General features: G+C 39.8%; 1 protein-coding gene across 1 annotated transcript; it reads right to left on the bottom strand.

The window, feature by feature from the left end:
* Positions 1 to 480: 480 nt before the first annotated feature.
* Positions 481 to 18,362, bottom strand: polr2a (RNA polymerase II subunit A). Its single transcript, XM_052102969.1, has 28 exons — positions 18,046 to 18,362; positions 17,081 to 17,213; positions 16,812 to 16,948; positions 16,528 to 16,701; positions 15,113 to 15,394; positions 14,851 to 15,012; positions 14,331 to 14,551; positions 12,362 to 12,494; positions 12,160 to 12,284; positions 11,816 to 12,026; positions 11,516 to 11,725; positions 11,249 to 11,417; positions 11,053 to 11,147; positions 10,732 to 10,935; positions 10,392 to 10,614; positions 10,057 to 10,240; positions 8,362 to 8,533; positions 7,752 to 7,857; positions 6,895 to 7,100; positions 5,968 to 6,439; positions 5,725 to 5,825; positions 5,276 to 5,380; positions 4,988 to 5,170; positions 4,692 to 4,895; positions 4,233 to 4,419; positions 4,034 to 4,147; positions 3,772 to 3,921; positions 481 to 3,646 (listed from the first exon to the last, which is right to left on the bottom strand). The coding sequence occupies exons 1-28, from the start codon at positions 18,130 to 18,132 to the stop codon at positions 2,499 to 2,501; spliced, it is 5,898 nt and encodes a 1,965-aa protein (XP_051958929.1). The 5' UTR covers positions 18,133 to 18,362; the 3' UTR covers positions 481 to 2,498.
* Between the last annotated feature and the right edge of the window lie 7 nt (positions 18,363 to 18,369).

Genomic DNA, 18,369 nt, shown 5'->3' with positions numbered 1-18,369 from the left:
AATTCTACCAGTGCTGAAGAAGTAATCCAAAGTATTTAGAATACATTACTGACCTTGAGTAATCTAACAGAATACATTACAAATTACAGCATGTATTCTGTAATGAATACATTTAAAAAGTAACCCTCCCAACACTGATCTTTACATAGGTAAGTTTAGCAAGCAAATTAACCACACTTAAACAGTGTTAAATCACATATGGTTCACATCTTGTGGTTATACTTTTGAAACGGCCTGTATTTCAAAGTTTATGGATGGACTGGGTGGTTCCTTTTACTTCTATTTTAAGTGCTTACTGAATCTGTGATTTTTGCTAAATGAGGGACAAGTTGAAATTGTTTTGTGGCAACCATGATTATGCCAAAAATACTTTCGATTAACCTTAACTTGTATTGAACCAGGAATATTCTTTTATTTATCTAATCTCTACACACACCCACAACACATTTTTTTTTTTAAAGAATCAAACAGGTGTAATCAAACTTTTTATTTTTCCAAGTCAAAAAACAAAACAAACAAACAAAAACATAATCAAATTGATTTCTTTAGTGGCAATTTCTCTTAATTTATATTGTTTCTCGTGAAAGCCCACCTAGAATTTAATCGGTTGCAAGAAAAACCTCAACAATTATGCCCTCATTCTCTCTCTCACACTCACACACAGAGCCTGGGTACAGAGTATTAACAAAACTAGTTTGAAACATCCATGAAATTTAAGGCAAGCAAGGGCATTGAGGAGACGCTGTCCAAACCGCTCTCCCCAATGCAATCTATTAGGCCTTAAATCTAAAGTTCTTTTCAGGTCAACAAAAACTCCTGTCACTAAACCAGCTTGACAGAACATCAGGCTTTTGTTTTTTCATATTTAAATACAACTCAGAAATGTATCCAAATGCAGTGTCAAGTCAGTCTCTATCGCCCTCTATCGTTCAAACAAAACATGACGAAATAATAGAAATGGGTACCTTCTAACAGGTATAGAGAATCCTCTGCGTGATTAGACAAGTTTAGGATAACAAATGACCACAAGGTCTAAGGGCACAATGACACTAGATATGAAACTGTGCATATTCAAAAAGGAAACAAGTCAAACTGCTCCTTTTTACAAGCACTTAATTCAAAGAGCAAGGCTGACTCAGACAACTATGAAGCCAGCACAAGAAAATGGTGTAAAATAAATGTTTTTCAGTTTTAGTAATTCACACAAGATAACAGCAAATGTACTTAAATAACTGGGAATAAATGATACAAATATCAGAAAAACAATTACACTTGTTAATTAGAGATTAAAGGATTGAGTGCCAAGAGAGGGATATCTCAGGTAAGACTTGAACCTAGTAGGTTTAAATATGTTAATGGTGCAGCTTGTAAAGCAGTGCACCTAGTCCTCTCCTGCAAAGCCCACTCTTCGGATAAAATAAAATCTAGAAAGTTAACAAATACACATGTCCTCTGTGTGCTCAGAGGTACAAGATTGCTGGTTCTCATTTCATATTTTGTTTTTGAAGTTTGTGAAATGGTAAATTACTGGGTAGATGTTGGTGAAGGATACAAGGCTTGCCTCTTTTGGGGACAGGAAAACAGCTGATTAGAAAGATGATGCCTTAAAACGAAGCATCCATTCTCTCTATCATTTATTACTATAAAAGTGGGCAATGTCTACACAACACTTTTACCCATAACATGGTCTAGCATACATACAGACTACAGTATTACAAGACCTTTTTAATCGGGAAAAAAGTGAATCACTTCATGTTTAAAAATGCTACTTTCTAATAAATATCAGCCACCAATCAGTTTCTTTAAAAAATAGCATTTTTCATGAGTGAAGTCAAATTAGACAACATTAATATTTAAACAGTTCTCTATTCTGACCTCCACATGTGTGAGGGGGAAAAATAACGGGCAAACAAGCGCTTATTTACATTGAGAAAAAAGAAATTCTGTAAAATGTGAAAGGTCTGCTTCCCCTTTCTATTTAAGCTATAGAGATTTTTCAAGGTTTCATTTTGAAACTTCGTAAGATACAATCCACTGTTTTCTGTTTGAAGGTTTTTGGCAATACTTCGAGATAACAGATTTCTTTTACATCCAACACTGAATTTAAGAGAAGGGAGATAGAAATAACTGGATGGAAAGGGGGAGAACAAGTAATCTTTTCCCTCCAAAAACAGTCAATATATCCAGCAACTTTCCATCACTTTTGAGTTAAGGTTCAGTAATCTCCCCCTTCAACTTAGAACAAAAACAGTCTATACAAAGGCAGCCTTGTTTGGCTTATAGTTCAAGCCTGTGACAACAGATGCAACCATTGAAAATCAACCTCTTTAGTGAGGCTATTTAAGAAGTCCAAAAGAGAAAATAAAGATTTGACATGTGGGATCCACAGCCTTCTCTGTAAAATCACAGCAACCCCAGCGGAGTGGTTTTCCTTCTGTCTTTTTCCCAGGGTCAGTGTGCCAATAAGGGAAGTAGGACAAACTTCGGCACAATCATCTTTAGTTATTTTCTTCATCACTGTCGTCAGGGCTGATGGCTGGGCTGTAGGTCGGAGAAGTGGGGCTGTAGCCAGGAGAAGTGGGACTGTAGGTTGAGCCCTTAGGGCTAGTTGGAGAGTAGGTAGGAGATGTTGGTGAGTATTTTGGAGAAGTTGGAGAGTAGGTTGGGGAAGTGGGTGAATATTTTGGGCTGGTTGGGGTGTAGGTTGGAGAAGTTGGAGAGTAAGTAGGGGAAGTAGGGCTGTACTTGGGTGTAGTTGGGGAGTAGGTTGGAGAGGTGGGGCTGTATTTGGGTGAGGTGGGTGAATACTTTGGGGAAGTGGGTGAATATTTAGGTGACGTTGGGGTATATTCTGGAGAACTAGGACTGTATGAGGGAGAGGTGGGAGTGTATTTGGGAGAGGTAGGGGAGTATGATGGGGAACTTGGGCTGTAGGAGGGCGAACTTGGGGTGTAGGTGGGAGACTGTGGGGTGAAGCGTGGACTGGAAGGCGAGTAGGATGGTGAGGTGGGGGAGTACGAAGGAGACGTGGGGGAATAATTGGGGCTGGTTGGGGTATAATTTGGAGAGGTGGGGGAATAGGATGGCGAGGTAGGGCTGTAAGAAGGAGAGGTTGGGGAGTAACTGGGCGAGGTGGGTGTGTAGTTGGGTGAAGTGGGGCTGTAGCTTGGGGAGGTTGGAGAGTAGCTTGGGGAGGTTGGAGAGTAGCTGGGAGAAGTAGGGGAGTAGGACGGTGAGGTGGGGGAATAAGACGGAGAAGTGGGAGAATAAGACGGGGATGTTGGGCTATAGCTTGGTGAGGTTGGGCTGTAGCTGGGTGACGTGGGGCTGTAGCTGGGTGACGTTGGTGAGTAGGACGGTGAGGTCGGGGAGTAAGAAGGTGAAGTCGGAGAGTAAGAGGGTGAGGTTGGTGAGTAGCTTGGAGATGTTGGAGAATAGGATGGAGATGTGGGAGAGTAGGAGGGTGATGTGGGAGAGTAGGACGGAGATGTGGGGCTGTAGTTTGGGCTGGTGGGTGAGTAAGACGGCGACGTTGGAGAGTATGATGGCGAGGTTGGAGAGTAGCCAGGGCTCTGAGGGGTGTAGCCACCAGGAGAACGAGGCTCGTAGGCAGGAGAGGTTGGAGAATAGTTGGGAGACAAGGCTCCTGAAAAGACCGTAGGAAAAGATTCATTAGTGACCCATTTGATTTGCAACATACAAATGCAACTAGGCAAGCAATGTGCCTTGTTCTAAGAAAGAGAACCAGGCTTAAATGTACAGTGCAGTAACCTGGTGAGGGGATATAAGGGCTGGCTGGCCCAGGTGATCCAGGTGAACCAGGAGTAGGAGACCAGGCAGGAGAGTAGCCGGGCGAAAAGCCACTAGCATCAGACGCAGCGCTGGGAGAGAAGCCTGCAGCACCGGGTGTCATTCCACTTCCTGCATGGAAAAAGGAAAAAGTAAACAGTCTACAATAAAGCACAAAGATAATGCTCTGTAAATAAGGGTTACCCAAAAACTTTTGTAACTGATTTCCGAATGATTCACATACCAACACTGGGGGACCAAGCACCATATGCAGGAGTGGCTCCTGTGTTCCAGGGAGTCATTGCAGGAGACATACCACTCATGGGGCTGGGGGCGGAGCCAAAGAACATACCCGTGGCTAGGAAAGAAGTATTAAAGTTACATTATTTGGCCTAAATGTTAAGACTTAAAAGGTTTCAAAATAGGAACTGCATTTCACTTACGTCCTGCAACACTGATGCCAGGGATGTTGGTAGGAATCTCCATGCCATACTTGCACTTCTCCGCATCCAACAACAGGTCAAAGCAGCCAGTCCCTGCAGGAGCCAGCTGTCCCAGCATGATGTTCTCAGAAACTCCTTTCATTGGGTCACTTTCACCATGAGATGAGGCTTCCATCAACACATCCACCTGAAGAAAATAGAAGTTTGTGTTCAGTTGATAAAATATTAAGAATTTGTTACTTATTTGGTATTGTATGTCCAGCTTATGTATGGATTTTATGTAAGCTTATTTGCTTAATGGCCAAGAAATAGTTCAGAAAAGTATCTTACATTTAAAAAACCCTAAAGCTATTTCCAGGTTTAAAATAAAATGTTTAATCCCAGATTTCCAATATAACCTTTTGAACCCCACTGTATGTCATTCAAATGTTCGGAGTGAATAACTTTGAATGATCTCACCGTTTCTTCAAAGGAGCACTTCATGAGTGGTCCAGTGTCCTGTCTGTTGATGCCGTGACGAGTAATGGCCATCAGGTGACCCCTACAAGTCATTGTGTCACACAGCAAGGCAAGGTGGCGGTAGTTGACATAAGAACCATCAAAAGAGATGACATGGTTCAACTCTCTCTCCAGAGCCTTTCGCACAGCCTCAATACCAAGAACCTGCAAGTGAAGTTCACATTTCATAAATTTGGTCTTGAAAATGGTGGCAATGAAGTCCTCAAAGTGCAAACTATTGAATTGATAATTCTTACAGTGAAAATCTCCACAATGTCATTGGAGGTGGTCCTGACAGGGTCCACATCCTTTTCACTGAGGACCCTCATGAGGCTGACGCCATCAGTTTCCAGAATCCACTCCTGAAGGGCTTTAAACTCTCCATCTTCTGTAATGATGATTTTCTTCTTGTTGTCCGTCTGTGGAAGATGCATGTAGACCTAGGGAACAGAGAGTAGGAGAAATTAATCATTTGGTGTCTTCATTGAACAAGTTAGATTGCTATAGCAAGACAAATTTATATACACTGTTGAGGAGAAAAATACCTTGCTGATTTGCTCGATGCCTTGCAGGGTCATGTCTGTTAGCATGTTGGATTCAATGCAGCGCAGGAAGACATCATCATCCATCTTATCCACTACCTCCTCATCCTGGAGATGAGATTAGACAATTAGAATATAAGATTGAGCAATGAGGTTATTTCAGGTTTCCCAAACTTTTTACTAATGAATTTCCATGACCTTTCCATTCATTTGTGATTACAGGATAAGCATTTTTAAAGCTCATTTTGATTCAGACCGATTCCTTAATAAACCACTCGGGCCGATTGGTGTACATGTTAAATTAAATATTTTAGAGCACATAACTAGGAAAATGTATATTCACTGTAGATATTTCAATGACTTCTCCAGTCCTTTAAAATGATCTGATATTTCCAGGTTTTTCCCAAGATGGTCAAAACCATGCCAAATAATGAAGATCAAAGAAAACAAACCTCTTGGAACTTATTCTCATCGCTATTCATGATACGAATTCGCAGCACCAGTTTCTCAGCATTGTCATCATTGAAGATGCAGTTTAGGTCATCACCAAATCCTAGAAGAGAGAGACAGGGATTACTGTTTGACATACTTTATGTACCACTCCCAGAAAAGCCTGTTGTTCCATAATTTAAAACATTGTATAAACATTTGTGTCCTTGATACAATGTTAGATATTCTCAGTTATTTACACTCACCAGCATTGATCTTTTCTGCTATCTGTTCCATGGTCAGTTTACGGTCAGTCATGTGTTTGCGGTCAAGTTCAATACGCAGCAGCCAGGGTGAAATGCGGGTCACATCAAAGTCGGGCATCTCGTAGTACACGTTCACCCACTCCTGATCCTCAGTCACCACGGTGTTCTGCGGGTTGGGGTCGTAATAAATGGCCGTGTTGGCAGTGACCTTGCGCAGGGTTGTGTGCTCCAGCCGACAGAGGATATCTTTGGCCCTCTCTGCATCCCGGGCCGCCTGGCCGAGGAGGAAGACTGTCAGAGAGGGAGTCTTGGGTCGCTTGGAGATGTTGATAAGCTCTTTGAGACGAGGCACACCAAGTGTGACGTTTTTGGCAGACACACCGGCATAGTGGAAAGTGTTCAGGGTCATCTGAGTGGCAGGCTCTCCCAGAGACTGGGCAGCCAGAGCACCTACCATCTCACCAGGGTGAGCCTGAGGAAGAGACAAAGCAAAATTCAAGGCAGAGTCCTTCCTTGGCCAATAAGCACACAATGTAAAATGTAAATTGGAGACTATTCTTAAAGGGATAGTTCACCCAAAAATTAATTGTCATTTACCTCAGCTTCATGTTGTTCAAAACACATATGAACACAAAAGCTGTTGCTAGGCAGTATGTTTGTCTCAGTCACAATAAACTTATATTGCATCTTTTTACCATACAATGAAAGTGAATGGTTACAGAGGCTGTCATTTAGCCTAACATCTGTGTTACACTAAAAAGACATGGAACAAAAATGAGTAAATGATAATTCTCATCTTTGAATTTGAACTAACCTTTTAATAGCTTAAGCCAAATTTCTTTAATTGATTTACATCTCAACTGTACAATTACAATTGTAGTTTCTATATACAAGTGCACAAGTTGCACAGCAAGCATTAATACTTACAATGGACTGGTTAAATTTGGTCTCAATCTCTCCCAGCAGCCAATCAAAAGCCTCTGCGCTAAGACGGAACTCCTCAGTCATTCGCTTAGAGGAGAGGGTTGAACGCAGGTGGATATTGAAGAGCAGAGTGGCATTCTCCTGTGCCTGCCTGCTTAACTGATCATCTCCATTTACGATTACCAGCTTCTTACTCAACTCCTGAACTCCTACACAACACACAAAATCACAACATACATTGTAATAGAACCAATGCACATTGTTGCAGAATCCTACTGTAGCTTACTCCAATAACACTATAAATGTGTGTTGCCACAATCATGACAAGGCAGAGTAACCAAACTTGCATTAAGGGGAACAAATGCAGAAAACAACTCCTATGAACTATTAAGTAGGCTCAGAAAAACGGTGTATGTTATCAAATTCAACTATTTGATTTGAGCAATGTCTTCCATAGACACACATATAAAACTGGTCTTTATAATCAGCTTGCACAGGTCTGCCACAAGACAGTGTAAGCTAAAGGGATCAGTCATCAGCAGGCTTTATTTAGCTTGCAGAAGCAATGAGTCTTAACTTAGCTTGGAGACCTGCTCAAACTGAAAGCCTTAAGACGGTTAAAGCAGTGCAGTAGTTCCCATGACTCAGGAGAATGGGGATACATTATCAGGCAGAGGGTAAATGTAATGCTTTCCAGTTGACAAAATACTTGTTTGGGCTGCCTTAAAATCCACCTGATTAATGCAAACTACTTCAGTTTGTATAGCTCTTTTCAAAATATACAATTCCAATTGAGGATGACAAAGATGTACAGCTGAACGGTTAAAACATGCCCCACCCAATTAGTTTGCATTTCCCACCTTCCACTACTCGCGCTGGATTGAGGTCAGTTGGAGTCCGAGGATTGATGCGGAAAATCTTCTGAGCATTCCAAATCATTCTGGCGAGATTGCACGGCAGTACAACCTAAGAAAAACATGCCAGTTTCCATTAACATTGGCTCCAAGGACCTTCTTTAATGTTGTTGTGTGGACACTGTCCAGTTATACTCATGCATGTTTGACTATTGTATAAGGCTGTTCACAACCAAAAAACAAATACATACACCACCGGTCAAAAGTTTTGAAACACTTATTCTTTATTATAATTTTCACATTTTTGAATAATAGTTAAGTCATCAAAACTATGGAATAACAAATGGAAATATGGGAAATAGGTTTTAAATCAAAACAGTGTTATATTTTAACATCTTCAAAGTAGTCACCCTTTGCCTAGAATTCGCAGACATGTACTTGCTTGCTGTGTGGTACAATTATATTTTTGTCTACAAAACTCATTTCAAACATTTAAGTATAAGCCATCAGACCAAAAGATTTAAGATCATGAGAAACATTCCAGTCAATTGTTTCAAAAGTTTTGACTGGCACTGTATGATTCTTAAATGTAGGATAATAACACTGTGGCACAGACCTTGCTGTCTCCTGTGGGGAAAATGGCTCTCAGGATCTCTCGGTCATCCCTCATCTTCTCAAACTCTCGCTCCAGTGCACTCTGGACATGAGCATTAGTCAACACATCTTTCACCACATCCTCCTGTAGAGTGCGACGGAGAGCTCGTTCGTTGCTGTAGTCAAACTTGAATCTATGCGAATAAAGACAGATGTGGAAAGTTTAATTAATAATGTTAGCATGTAATCAGCTGTGTCTGCTCTTTGCTCAGACAAAAGATCACCTGAAAACCAACAGTAAATTGCAAAAGGACCAATCACACTTATATTATATCCTTTTTGTTTTGGGTAAAGCCTTTAAGGAGCTAATTATAAAAAGCACAGAATTTATGAAGTGTAATTTGTTTGCTAAAACACTCATCCCAACATAATATGCAATGAAAACCAAGCAGATTTATAGGCTGATTTCTGCCAAAAAGTAAATAATGTGGCGCTAACAAAACACTGCTCTGTTTGAACATCCCAACCAGCCGGACATTGTGTTTTCGACTTCAATTTCACTTTGCCTTACAGATCGGTGAGATTTGCCTGTTGGAGTCAGGGGAGGGAACTGTGGTCACTTTGCGCATCCAGTTGTGAGCTGAACCTACATCAGTAAATGGCAGACTGCGCAATGTTTGCTTGCTTGCTTTATTGCAGAAGTGGAGGTGATATACCGGTAAATGAAGATTTACTGACACTTGAATTTTACATAACCAGAAACACTGTTCATTTGAATAGGTAACCTGCTGCTTAATACAGTGCCTGTGTGTACAATAACTATTTTAATACCAATAAATGATTCAATCATTTTAAATTGTTTTTATGAATAAACAAGATTAAGAATATGAAATTACAATTTTACTGTAAAAACAAAAACACAGAATTAACATGAAATGCACATTATCATTGTCATCTGAGTTTCTGGCCAATTCCGAATAAGCTGTGTTGTTAGAGCTTGTGCAGCCACTTTGGGGCGACTGCACCTGCTGAGCCAGGCATGTCAAAAATGACACAGCAGCAGTGCATTTATTTAATACCAGTAAAGGAGTCAGTATTTTTTATAATTTTGAATTGTTTTATGAATAAAAATTATTACTATAATAAACAATAAACTGTTATACAACAGTTATAAGTACTGTTATAAGAACACAGATTTGTGAGTTTAGCAGAACTGAAGGTGTCAATAAACACCTTGGTAATGGCATACTACTATACTTACTATTACTGCAATAGATTGCCATTGCTGTAGTAGTAATAGTAGTATGCCACTGCGAGCTCAGCCCATGAAACACACAAACAAACAAAATTGCCATTGTTATCGGTAAGTCCAGCCAATCGTGAATAAGTCATCGGAGCTTGTGCACCCACCGCTCTGGAGCAACTGCACCGGCTGAGCCAGGCAGCCTGTCACAAATTGCTCTTGCGGTATTTTGATGTCATATGTCAGTGACACAATGGTGGTGGCATCTAAATTTAGACAACATTTCTAATAGACAGGTACCGATCAGTCTGCACAGCGCTGCATGAAGTCGCACACGTAATTTTTGCAATTCCATTTGGCAACACAAGTGGCCCAGAAATTACACACTTCAGCTTTAATTTGTAGTTGGCCTAAACTGTTATTAGCTATATATTACACTAAACCAGTATGAGCACAAAAAGCATCTAAACTCACTTCTTCTCAAAGGCTTTGTTGGAGGGCTTAAGGGTGGCCATGTTCTGAAACTCAACAGATTCTGCTGCCAGCCCATCCTCTCCGTACCTCAGCTGGACAACCTGGTTAATGGAATTTCTGACTGTAGCATCATACTTCACCATAACTGACTCCATAGACTTGATCAGACGACGCTGAATATAACCTAAAAGAGCCGGAAAGAAATCCATCAAAAAAAATGAACTACCGAAAACAAAACTGCTAAACGGAAGTACAGATCAATTTCACATGACATCTTACTGCGAGACCAGAAAGTGCCATTGTAGCCCCCATTAAATCCTCAATCCATTAATTACCTGTCTCAGCTGTTTTGACAGCTGTGTCAATCAGACCCTCTCTTCCTCCCATGGCATGAAAGAAGAACTCCGTTGGTGTCAGACCGGCAAGATAAGAGTTTTCCACAAAGCCTCTACTCTCTGGACCATAGTCATCTTTAATAAAGTGAGGGAGAGTGCGGTGCTTGAAACCAAAAGGGATTCGCTTACCCTCAACGTTTTGCTGCCCCACCACAGCAATAACCTAGAGGGGTGAAGATGAAAAACAAATTGAATAAACCGTGTGAAACATTCATTGCTTTATTATTGACGTGAACCTTTGCAACTCATTTACACTAATCATTTGAAAACACCATCTCACCTGTGAAATGTTAATTTTTGAACCTTTGGAACCAGCCACCACCATGGATTTGAAATTGTTATACTCGGACAGTGATTTCTGAGCAGAGGATCCAGTTTTGTCACGGGCATCGTTCAGAATGCGGTTGACCTGGTTCTCAAAGGTCTGTCTCAGAGTGTTACCTGGTGTAGGCTCCAACTCATTATTGTGAGCTTTCTCAATGACCTGTGAGAAGAGAATACATACAGTTGTATGCATAAGAGCTTGAAGACATAAAATCCAGATGTTCAGCAATAGTAAATAATGCTTCAATCACATGTTTCTGACAAAAAATTCTCTCACCTCTATCACATCCTGTTTGGCTTTCTTAATAGTGTTCTGAATGTCCTGATATGTCGCCTTATCAGCAATGGAGTCTCCAATACCAATAGAGTGACCTGAAGCACACATGGGGAAAAAATGTGAATAAAAATGAAATATCTGATATCCAGGTTAATTCAAAGCAGGTGTACAACTACAAAACTGATATGTATTCTACCCTCAATGAGCAGCCAGTTGTTGACGACAGTCTGGATGTTAGAATAGAAGAGTCGTGTGATGTCGTGGCCCATCTCAAGGTACGAGATATGGACCAGAGAGCCCGCTGAAGTTCCTAGAGACTTCTTACACAGAATCCCCATGATCAGTTCACCGTTTTCCACAATTACCTAGAAAAGGCATTCAATTACATTCACTTAAGACAACCAAACTTGCATTTATAATGTTCAGATTATAATGTTCCCATATTTGGGAACTACAATTGTACCTTGGTATCTCCAGGGGAGATGTGCTTATAAGGACCACTGTCCTCTTCATCAGGGTGGGTGCTGTGTGTGCGTATGGCATTAATGTGCCCAGGAATGATCAAGCTGAAGATCTGTTTTCCTGTCCAGAGAGGCCGAGGCTTCAAGATAGCCGGTTGGGGGACTTTACCATCCCATGTTGAGAGAAACATCAGGAGGTTCATCACCTCACCCTAAAGCAAAGCAAACCGTTAAGAGACAAACTCTTCATTAGCATTAATCTCATACATCTGTATGATTTTTACATTCATTTGTAAACACACCCTCTCTAAGAAGACATCTCTCTTGGTGAACTTGCGCACAGCTGTGAGTGTGTCCTGCACAATACCCATGACGGGTCTGTTGGACTGTGGTGTGACAATCATACGGGGCACCATGGCCAGCTCTTGGATCTCAGCACGTGTCTCCAGAGACTGTGGTAAGTGCAGGTTCATCTCATCGCCGTCAAAGTCAGCATTGTACGGCGTTGTAACACTAGAGGTTGAGGGAACATTTCTTTTAGAATACACTTGCCCTCCAAAGATGCTTCTATTGGAATGTTGCTAAATCTGATCAGCATAAACTACAAACACTGTGACAGATTAAGTCTAATGGAAAACCAGAATACCTTAGGTTGAGTCGAAATGTAGACCAAGGCAAGATTCGTACTCTATGGCCCATCATAGACATTTTGTGCAGTGTGGGCTGTCTGTTGAACACAACAATGTCCCCATCACACATGTGTCGTTCGACCTGGTAAGAGAGCACAAGGATATTAAATCACCATTCTCACATTAAACTGTTCATGGAGACGGATGCTCAAAACTTACTTTGTATCCAATCTGAAGGTGAAGGTCACTTGGTTTAGGGTGGAAACGCAGGTCAATTCTGTCGCCGTTGTCACGGATGATATATTTGGCTCCAGGGTACTGACTGTTACCTCTCCTCACAAGTTCTTGAAGTCTGGAAAATTAAAGGAGAAAATAGCTCAAAAAAATAACTCAGTTGAAGCTGAACTTGACAATGAATAAATTTACATGTACGACAAAATGCTGAAAGGATCAAATCTGTTCATTGTGTACGTGCATGTATATGTGTGTGTGTGTATATATATGCATGTGTATATAATATATATATATATATATATATATATTTTTTGTGTTGTCATAATATATATATATATATATATATATATATATATATATATATATATATATATATATATATATATATATTTATATATATAATATATATATAAATATATATATTATATATATATATTAGTGTTGTCAAAAATACCGGTACTCCGGTACCAAGTCGGTACTCAAACAAATATATTTTTACGATACCAGAATTTCTGAAGGTACCAGAGTACCAAGTGTACCCGGTACCCATGCAGAGTCGAGAACTTTCGAACGCTCGCAACAAGCAAAAGATGACGATAAGCAAAGTAGCTGCTGCTGCGGAGTCTCAACTGAATCTTGTCAAAAAGAAAAGTGGAATCAGCCAGGTTTGGAAATTCTTTGAATTTGAGGCTGATGAAAAGGGAAACATTATAGATCATCAAAAACCTATTTGTAAACGGTGCTTCGCAATTTTCTGCCGAAAGAAGGAAACACATCAAACTTAATAAAGCACCTGAAAAGACAGACACCCGGATTAATTCAAGCAAATACAGCAGGTGAGTTTAAAAGCATATTATCGTTTGCATTAGGGCTGAAACGATTAGTCGACATTATCAACGGCGAAAATAAAAAACACACGAGAATTTTTTTTGTTGTCGAATAGTCATTTGATCTCATTTAACGTAACATGAAATCACACTAAACTGTAATGAAGCACGAGAGCAGCAATTCACGCCTAATGGAGGAGAGGAAGAATTACACAGATCAGTCCAGATGCACTCTAAACTTTCACAGCTTCATCTTATGTAGATCCCAAAGTATTAGGGAATTATATATAAAAAAATATATATATATTTAAAAAAAGGAAATTCAGAAGCACTCTCGTTGTGGAATAAGCGGAGCCGGAGCTCTTTAAAGGAAACATCCTGGTGTTATATCTTAAATGCAGTTATATTGAATGCGTTATAGCTTTATTATAGTTCAAATAATACATAAGCAGATCATGTTAATAACTATAACTCTGCCTCGGGGATGCTCATTCCTCAAGCGTGGGAGCTTAATGTAGCTAGATTAGAACACGATGGCTCGTGACTTATTTAATCATAATACAAGTCACTGCATTTCTTATCGTGAAGCAAAATGGCAATATGCAGCTTTATTAATATGAGAGCACTTTGCATATTAGTTTGGAAATTGTTTTTTATTCATTCTATTGTATGCTTGTTTTTTGTTTTGTACTTGGTAAAAACTTTAAAAATGTACTTGCTAAAATTTCCAAAAGTTGAAGCAAATCTTATATAAGTGTTCAAAAATACATTATACAGTTTTGATATAATTCAAAAAAATATATTTAAATTAAAGTGTTACTCAATGGCATATTTTTGATCTTAGTTCTGCTGCTAATGTTTTGTTACCTTAGTTTAGTAACCGTTTTTTGTGTTTTGCTTTGGTACCGAAAATGGTATAGAGTATCGGGAAATTTCAATGGTATTGGTACCGACTATTGAAATTTTGGTACCGTGGCAACACTAATATATATCTCTATATATATATATATATATATATATAGATATATATAAAAATAATAATAAAAAAATGCATGTCAATATAATCGGTTATTATGTGCATAAATTAGGGCTGTACAATAAAGAGATCTAAATTCTCCAAATATTACCTGTCAATGTTAAAGGGTGTGACGATCTCAGGGAAGGTCATGTTTGCAGCAATGGAACGGGGAACTCCGACCTGGTCGATATGCAGGTTGGGGTCAGGTGTGATGACAGTTCGGGCAGAGAAGTCTACACGCTTCCCCATCAGATTACCTCTGACACGTCCTTCCTTACCCTTTAGCCTCTGCTTGATGGATTTTAGCGGACGACCAGACTTTTGCATTGCCTGAAACAAAAACACGAGTGAAACGTTTTCATTAAAATCAATAAGAATGTTTGAATTGTACACCATCTCTAGCAAACCAGAATTTTCTGAACATGTGATGATTCAATTAAAGTGGCCACATAGTGCATAAGCAAGCATTATGGCTGTCATAATCAGACAGTTCATTCTAAAGGATCTACAGGATTTACGTAGCGTTTATGAACTACCCTATAATGTTGAACACATACAAGTGGCTCAAAAACAAATATCTAGCAGTTGCATGGATTCTTATATTCTATAGAATAATGCATTGAGTATACCCTTGGCAGGCCTGGCAGTTCATTGTCAACCATGGTGGCCACATGAAACTGAAGCAGCTTGACATCCTCTGCTATAACGTGAGCTGCGGCTCCACTCTGCTCATTTCGCCGCAGCTGGTTATTGATCTTTACAATGTCAGCCAACTTGTGTGTCAAATCATCCTAGAGGGAATAGGAGTGTAGAACTGAAATACAAGAATTCTAACAGCCATGAGTACTAAGGCTCTACAACAGACTTAATTGTTTTATAAGAAATGCTAACCTGATTTCTAGCAGATCCTTGCATGACCACAGCAGGTCTCACAGCAAGTGGAGGCACAGGCAAAACTGTGACAATCATCCACTCAGGGCGGGCATATTTGGGGTCCATGCCAAGGATCACGTCCTCCTCGTCTGAAATGCGTTTGAAGATCTCATGCACGCGTTCAGGGCTGAGAAGAATCTTCTTCTCTTGGGAGTCTTCATTCACGTGTTTCCACTCAGCATACAGCTCCAGGCCAGAGCGACGGATACGTGGTTGGTACCTGCCACAGCCTCCGTGTCCCTTGATATGCAAAAATTCAAAATCAGTTAAAATAGTTTGGTAAACATCAACACAAACATTTGCAAAACTACTAGAACTCTGAATGCAAAGGAACGCTTCTAAAATTGCCTTTTGCAGGGCTCCAGACTAAAAAATTACTTGGTAGCCATTGTCTCCTTAACCGAAACATCAAGGAGACAAATGCAAAATCACATAATTACAGAGGTTTAATAAACAGTATATATAGTTAAGATATGCAAGTTTGCATTCCCCATTCATAATTTACACAAACATATGAGACACTTTTTTTTTTATTATTATTTATTACTACTCTTCAGAATCTACATAAGCAGATTTTTTTACATAAAGCATAGTATTCATACAGTAATCTGTTGTCTAATTGAGCGTCAATAAATGTCTGCACCTTGTGTAATAGTTGTGAACAAGTCCCTCAATTGTAAGTGTCAAAAGCTGGATGGATTATATTTAAATATATCATGAGGGACTTTTAATTATAAAGAAGTCCTAAATACACATGGGTCTCTAATTTTTAAATGTCTGTGCTTCCAGTTGTGAACACGCTGATTCTGACAAATTGCTAACCTCAGCTCAAACCCTCACTTCATTTTGGGTGATTCGTGAAAAAGCTCTGGTTCAAATGTGTCATTTGATCATGACTCTCTCGCTCTGTATTTGTTGTTGCATGTGGTGCAGCGAGATTGTCAGAAACAGAACAGGTGAAAAGCGGGACGAGAGAAACTGGTGCGTGCTCTACAGCTGTATTCAATAGCTCACAAGATGTGTCACGAAACCGCATATTAACGCACACAACCTGACTGTCACCAATGGCGACTAGATTTAAAAGTGTTGCAATTAGTTGTGGAGTGGTGGTGGCGTAGTGGCTAAAGCACAGGGCTGTTAATCAGAAGCTCACAGGTTCTAACCCCACAGCCACCACCATTGGGTCCTTGAGCAAGGCACTTAACTCCAGGTTGCTCCGGGGGGATTGTCCCTGTAATAATTGCACTGTAAGTCGCTTTGGATAAAAGCGTCTGCCAAATGCATAAATGTAAATGTAAATGTAGTTGTCGTCACATTTGCAACCATTTTAGCTGCAGTCTGGAGCCCTGCTTTGTGATGATACTCTTTAGCACCTTCTCTTTGGTGATATCTTCTTCAGTCTCCTGCTGCTCCACTCCAAATTTGTTGTCCATCTCCTCTCCACCCTCACAGATGTTTTTGCCTTTGCAGAGGTCATATACGTGGGTCAGACGCTTTCGCGGTTGCCCCTTCGACTTGATCAAGATGTCTTTGATTTTCGGATTGCTCTGGGTAAAAACAAATTTTTTGAAAAGATTTAAATGTATTTTAAGAGATACATTTCAAAGAAACTGGATCAGAATTGAGTTCATAAATGATATCAAAATCTACTACATACAGCATCCACAAGCAGCTTAGAACAGAAGAAACAGACACAGCGGAGGACCTTCATGATCTTTGTGATGAAGCCAACATGAAAGACCGGCTTAGCCAGCTCAATGTGACCAAAATGACCAGGGCATTCTGTCATGTTACCTAAATGACAAAAAAACAAATAAGTGAAATTTCAGACATTTTCTTGCATATCACATAAAAAAAGAGGAGCTCTGGGTGTTTAAATAAAAATAAATAAAAAAAACCCAGGATAAAATCAGTGTACGAACATACCTGCACATGTCTGGCATTTGCCGGATCTTTCAATTACCCCTTGCCGGGGGTCCATGAGACCACCCAGTTTAGGGCGTCCACCCTCTGTTGTCTCGGAGTACTTAATGCCCCCTTCAGTGACCGACATCCGTTTCTGAAAATGATAATACAATGGCATTAAAAATATTCAAAGCTAACAAAACGATAAAAAAATATTGGCAATATTAATATTTTAAAAATAAAGTTTAAGAAAAATGGGGGGCAACAAAAGCCATATGACACAGAAATGTTATTTAAACCTTTGTTACAAATATGAAAAAAATCTATTGGATGTTTATGGTTTCACAACAATGAGATTAAATTACATTGAGAAAACAAGTGCTTAATTCATCTTTTAACTTCATCCAGCAGATAAAAGATTCAAAGTTTTAGAAAGGTTGATGTTATGAAATGGCCACTTTTAATTGCTCTAAAAATGCTTCACAGGTCAACACAGAAAAATGATTCATGTTTATTGTAAGATTCTCCTATCTATACATTTAAGGAATTAATGCATTTTCCTTCTTTAATAAAACGAAAGCATGCTAATAAAGGTTCATACATTTTATTGCCAATAAGGGAAACATTGGGAACAATGTGGAAACTTGGACTAACTTTGGCTCTGCCATGTGCCTCCAAAAATTGTCAAAAAACAAAAAGTATTGAATGAATAATAAATACAACTAGTATACAAATTATAGGAGTTATAACTAGGCTTTGTTGGTAACTGTTAAATTCAGACTTGTGTAGTGTTTGTTCAACTTTCTAACACATGCTCTTGCTAAAGGAAGCATTTGCTAGCCGGCTATCCATGTTAGCTAAACACAGGCTCACAGAAGACACTGTTATTTTCCATATTTAATATGATTTTAACACGATGAGGACTTGAGTAAAACAGTAATACTCAGAAAATTAAGAGAATACCCCTTTCCAAGAGCAAAACCTACAAGTTCATCAGGGCTGAGGACGCCGAATTGCACTCTCTTGATGAGGCGCAATGGGCATGCGCTGTCGCTGGAAGGCGGTCCGTGCATCCTGTCTATTCAAAGAGACGCGTCCTCCCTCGGCACGCCGCTTTGTAAGAAGGAACACTTCTGAAACGCCACCAAGACTCTCCTGGCACCCAATGGTGACCGGAACTTGTCCGATGGCGGTTTCCCAGTGACCACCGTGTCTTGCTACACAATGTGCTTTTAAATTTGTGTTTGTATACTAGCTATTGCCGCTTCCAGCAGTCCCCTTCCCTCTCCCCGATCTAAACTCCAGTGCGC

This window comes from Xyrauchen texanus, chromosome 33 (genome assembly GCF_025860055.1).
Source record: "Xyrauchen texanus isolate HMW12.3.18 chromosome 33, RBS_HiC_50CHRs, whole genome shotgun sequence".
Classification (NCBI taxonomy): domain Eukaryota; kingdom Metazoa; phylum Chordata; class Actinopteri; order Cypriniformes; family Catostomidae; genus Xyrauchen; species Xyrauchen texanus.
Note: the sequence above shows the minus strand (reverse complement) of the source record. Positions and strands in the feature narration are given on the sequence as shown.

Bases quoted from the DNA above. Each gene is read 5' to 3' on its own strand.
- polr2a (XM_052102969.1), bottom strand. From the start codon at position 18,132: ATGCACGGACCGCCTTCCAGCGACAGCGCATGCCCATTGCGCCTCATC. The intron at 11,148-11,248 runs GTAGAATACATA...TGTGTGCTTCAG, and splicing joins CAACTGGCTGCTCATTGAGG to GTCACTCTATTGGTATTGGA. The intron at 7,101-7,751 runs GTGGGAAATGCA...TGTGTTGTGTAG, and splicing joins TCCAGCGCGAGTAGTGGAAG to GAGTTCAGGAGTTGAGTAAG.